This window comes from Salvia miltiorrhiza, chromosome 5 (assembly GCF_028751815.1).
Source record: "Salvia miltiorrhiza cultivar Shanhuang (shh) chromosome 5, IMPLAD_Smil_shh, whole genome shotgun sequence".
Taxonomy (NCBI): domain Eukaryota; kingdom Viridiplantae; phylum Streptophyta; class Magnoliopsida; order Lamiales; family Lamiaceae; genus Salvia; species Salvia miltiorrhiza.
The window spans coordinates 30,133,042-30,137,845 of record NC_080391.1 but is presented as its reverse complement, the minus strand read 5'-3'; the positions used below and the strand labels follow the sequence as shown (position 1 = coordinate 30,137,845).

Sequence of the window (4,804 nt, the reverse complement as noted above, 5' to 3'; positions counted from 1 at the left end):
TGTGAGGAAAATTGGGACGATGTTGTTCGTTATTGTGGTCCGGAGGCCCCTGTCAAGAAGTTCTCGTACTCTCCTGCTATGTTGGCCTTCCTGAATGGCCTACTCTATTTTCCAGAATACTGGGTGAGATCCTCCAATTTTATCTCTTCCATGTATATTTGCTGACCTTGTGCTTGGTATAGGCTCTGTGAGGCCTCTGTTTTTTGAACTATTCCATGTATATGTGCTCTGGTATAGGCTCTGTGTGGCCTCTGTATATGTGATTTGGTATAGGCTCTGTGTGGCCTTTGTTCTGTGTTGGTGTGTGAAATTGTGTGAGGCACTTGTTGGGCGATTGTGAGCATGTTTGAGATGATGAATTTGTGCTCATAGAGTGGTTTTATGTGCAAAAATCTATGATGAACTCGAATTAACTGAAATTCCAGATTTAAAGCCTCTAATATGGTTACATGTGTTGGTGTGTGTCCAATTTGCATGCATATGATGGTGTGTGCTCATATGTGGCTAAGTTTCTTGCTTACATATGTTGGTATGTGCCCAAATGTTTTGCAACTTGTTGGTGTGTGCCCATATGTTGGCTAAGTCTAAGGTTAAAACAAAAACTTGCATTTCATTTAGATAGCATTCATTACATCATTATGTGGATATCCACAAAAAGTGGCAGCCTACTGAACTTTCTTTTAAAATGCCCTGTTCTACACAAAAAGTGGCAGCCTACTGAACTTTCTTTTAAAATGCCCTGTTCTACACAAAAAGTGGCAGCCTACTGAACTTTCTTTTAAAATGCCCTATTCTATACAAAAAGTGGCAGCCTACTGAACTTTCTTTTAAAATGCCCTGTTCTATACAAAAAGTGGCAGCCTACTAAACTTTAAATCCTTTAAAATGCCCTATTCTATACAAAAAGTGGCAGCCTTCAAAATATAGACTCCATTTTCATGGAACTTGAATACCCAAATGTCCCATTTGGTATTCAACTTCATCTAAGGAAATTGAACTTATTCCAAGTGCATTCCTTAGATGATCCATGCCACTTACAATTCCATTCTCCATGAGATAGTTAATAGCTTCATTAACTAGATCATGGGGAACTTGTAAGTTGATTGGTAATGCTCCTTGCCTAATAAGTGACCCTTTGCCCATATGGGGTATTTTGTAGCTGTTGTGGCCTTTTACCTTCAGAATTTCTGTCAAACAACCTTGTAGACTTAAAAAAACCTTGTTCAGTGTTGTTGGAGATAGTTCATCAAATGACCTCTTCACAGCCTCCACTAATGTATCTACGTTGGTACAAACTGATTCAATTTGTAGGCTTTGAATAGCCCTGAACCAACCAAGATCATTGATGTTGGTATCCGGTGAATTGGGTGGTTGATGAACAATCTTGATGTCAAAGCCATCTGAGCTGGCAGCGTGTCTAAAATCCGGATCACTATCTTTAATGTGAGGCTTCGCGTTATCTTGTTGAATAAAAATCACTCTACTTGCAAATTGTGGCCACTTGACCTTAATGGCAGGAATGATCTGCCATATTACAGTAAGGAAAGCAGTTCAGCACTAAATAATTGAAATCCTATCTAAAGCACAAGTTATTTGAATGCATATCATACTAGAGTTACATTTATGACACATTTCATGTGTGTGCACTACCTTGTTGATAATGCAGTCCTTAATTACTTCCTTCGTGATTGATTGAATGGGCTTTTGCTCAAGTGTACCTGCCTCCCTGTTTTTGCTATTCCTCTTGGCTGGTATGTATTCTGTGAATGGGAAAATGCCTATTTTCCCATCAAAGAGTACAGTCCCATCCTCGGCTATCAACGGCCTGCACACAGCGCACATGAACATGACTTTGGTTATGAACTTCTTGCTTTTGCAAGTCCTATGTGGTTCAGCCTCTCCCGGTGTCAAATAGAACCTGTGATTTGACTTGGTTATATAAAACCATTTCTCATCAATATGCACCGTGTTATGCATACTCTTGAATTGAAGCACCTTGAGTATTCTATCATATTCGATTGCTTCAAGTGAAAACCTTAGACGTAGCAACTTATTAGGGGCTGTTAAGTCGGGCTTTATCGCACTAGTATGAGCCCTGATCAAACCCTTGCTTATCCATCGCCCAACTGTGCTCTTGCTGCAACTTATTCCACTTGCTAGCCTTCGAATGGTTGATCTCTTGCTTAGCTCCAATGTTGAAATTAATTGAAGATCTATTTCAACTCTCTTGCGCCTTGGTTTGTCGATTTTGCCACTGCTACTATGAATATGCTGACCTTGTGCTTGTTGTTTTTTTGCAGCAGTCCATAACCGAGTGACGGTTCGACGGCAAATGGCAAACTTGATGGCGGCAGCCTGCATTCTGCCCCTTTTTGGCTTCCCACCATGGCTGTCTTCAAGCAGAAACTGCACTACGGAGTTTCTCTCTCCCGTTGTTAGATCCTTGCGCCGCATTTTTCCTTTTTTTCCTAGTGTTTTTTGGGCAATTTGTATGCTGCCTCTTTTCAGTTTGGGCGTGTAGTGTTAGGCAGATGAGAGTGTTAGGCAGATTTTATAGAGTTTGCAAATGTATTTTGGTGGGAAATTTTCAAAGTTGTTGAATTTTGGTAAAGTAAATGAAAGTTTCAGGTTTGGCTCCAAATTTGTGTACAATCTGCCGCCTTTTTTTTTCTTCATATTGAATTGCCTTTAAAAATTGAATAAAAAATAAACAATGAATTAAATAAAAAACTGAATTAAATTTAAAAACTGAATTAAATTTAAAAATTGAATTAAAATTTAATTTAATTTAAATATGTTAGCCATCATTTTAAATGACTCAAACAAAAGAGTAATTAGGCCATATTTACTTTTTCTTAAACATGTGGGGCCTTACACTTTACAACACTAATTCAACACTCCTTAGTCTCCGTGCCCAAAAGAAATGGGACATGATTATTGGGACGGAGGGAGTATAACATATTTTTCTCCACTATCAATACACTTTACCACTTTTTCTTAAAACCCGTGCCGTCCCCAAAGAGGAACTTATTTTGGGGACGGAGGGAGTATATTGTAAAACGATTGTTCTTTTTGTATGTTGGAGTTTACCTTATAAAATAAAAGAAGTACGAGCAATAAGAGAAATAAGCAGGAGAAAGCATGAACCACTTGACTAATTGCACTTTGGGCACGTTTGGTTCGCGGTATAGGATAATGTGTGATATGTTTGATTGGGATGTCTAGAGTAAGAAGATGCATGATATAATCTATAATACTAAAGAAGGTGGTTTAGTGTAGGTGATGACGACGACGTATCTGAATTTCGAAAGACGACGACGACGTTCGGATGAGAAGAAAAAGAGGACTGAGAAAAGGAAGGAGGGAGGTGGCGGAGTAAACGAGAGAAAGACGGAGAGGGAGAGGAAGAAATAGAGAAATTAGAAATAGGCTGCAGACAATTTTCCATAAAATCCTGAAAATTAACTACTTCCTCCATTCCACCGAAAGTGGTGCACTTCTTTTGGCAAGGAATTTAAGGAGAATAAGATTGTAGTGTAAAGGTGTGTAAATGTGTGTGAGGCCACATTGTTTGTAGTGTAAAATTATTATCAAAAAATGAAATGCACCACTTTTGGTGGGACAGCCTAAAAAGGAATACGCACCACTTTCGGTGGGACGGATGGAGTATAATTTATTGAAACTAAGTTGATGGACAACTAAATTTCTACTATATCTATATTGGTTATAATGAAATTAAATGATAAAAATTATTATATACCTTAATTAGATTAAATAAGCTCAAATTACTAATCATAAAATTAAAACAAAGCATACAAAATTGAAATAAGAGGAAAAATATGTAAAATAAAAAGATTGAAAATGGCACACTAAATTTTGTACATTAAGGCTCGTTTGATACAGCTGATTAGTGTATAATATGCCTATGACACTCTAATATTTTGTCTGAAAATAAGTAATACGAAACACACTCCTTTAAAAATAAAAGTCTGAAAATATTATACTGATTTGAGGGATTTTGTATACCACATCCGTAGGTGGTATACGTAATATAAATCTTAATTATAATAATACAATGGAATTTTATATAAAAAAGACAAAAAGAAAACCTACAGAACCTTTCAAAGCACAAAGACGTAGACTAAGGGCTGAGTCTCGTTAGAAAAACCCAATGAGAAAACCCTTAAAGAGGAAAAAGAGTACTCGTCTAAAAATGAAAGTCTGAAACGGACAAAATGAAAACAAAACAAAACAAAACAAGAGACGACAATACAAATCTTAATTATTACTATTATTACTATTGAGGCAAAATGGGATATACCATTTTTGAAAGATAAAACATACTCCCTCCGTCCCAATAATCTTGTCCCACTTTCCTTTTTGGGTTGTCCCAATAATCTTGTCCCATTTCCTTTTTAGGTAAATTTTAAAAGGTAATTAATTTCTAATTAACATGATTCTAGTTAATCCCCCTCTAAATTACACCTACATGACTCTCTCTCTCTCTCTCTCTCTCTCTCTAACCTCCTCCTTCCCCTCTCGAAATCCACTCCACCATTTCTCCTCTGTAACTCCACCGGCGACACCGCTTCCTTCTCCTCTGTTCCGCCGGCGCCGCCTCCCCCCTTCCCCCTCTGTACAGGCGCCACCTCCTCCTTCCCCCTCTGTAACTCCACAGGCGCCGCCCCTTCCTCTCTCTTTGTAAATCCACCGGCACCGCCTCTCCCTTGCCCATCTGTTCTGCCGGCACCGCCTCTCCCCTTCCCCCTTCTCCCACCTCCAGCCTCCGTCCTATCGCTACCAC

General features: G+C 38.5%; 1 protein-coding gene across 1 annotated transcript; it reads right to left on the bottom strand.

Moving 5' to 3' along the window:
- Positions 1-936: 936 nt before the first annotated feature.
- Positions 937-2,454, bottom strand: LOC131025785 (uncharacterized). Its single transcript, XM_057955571.1, has 2 exons — positions 1,651-2,454; positions 937-1,524 (listed from the first exon to the last, which is right to left on the bottom strand). The coding sequence occupies exons 1-2, from the start codon at positions 2,452-2,454 to the stop codon at positions 937-939; spliced, it is 1,392 nt and encodes a 463-aa protein (XP_057811554.1).
- Positions 2,455-4,804: the final 2,350 nt, after the last annotated feature.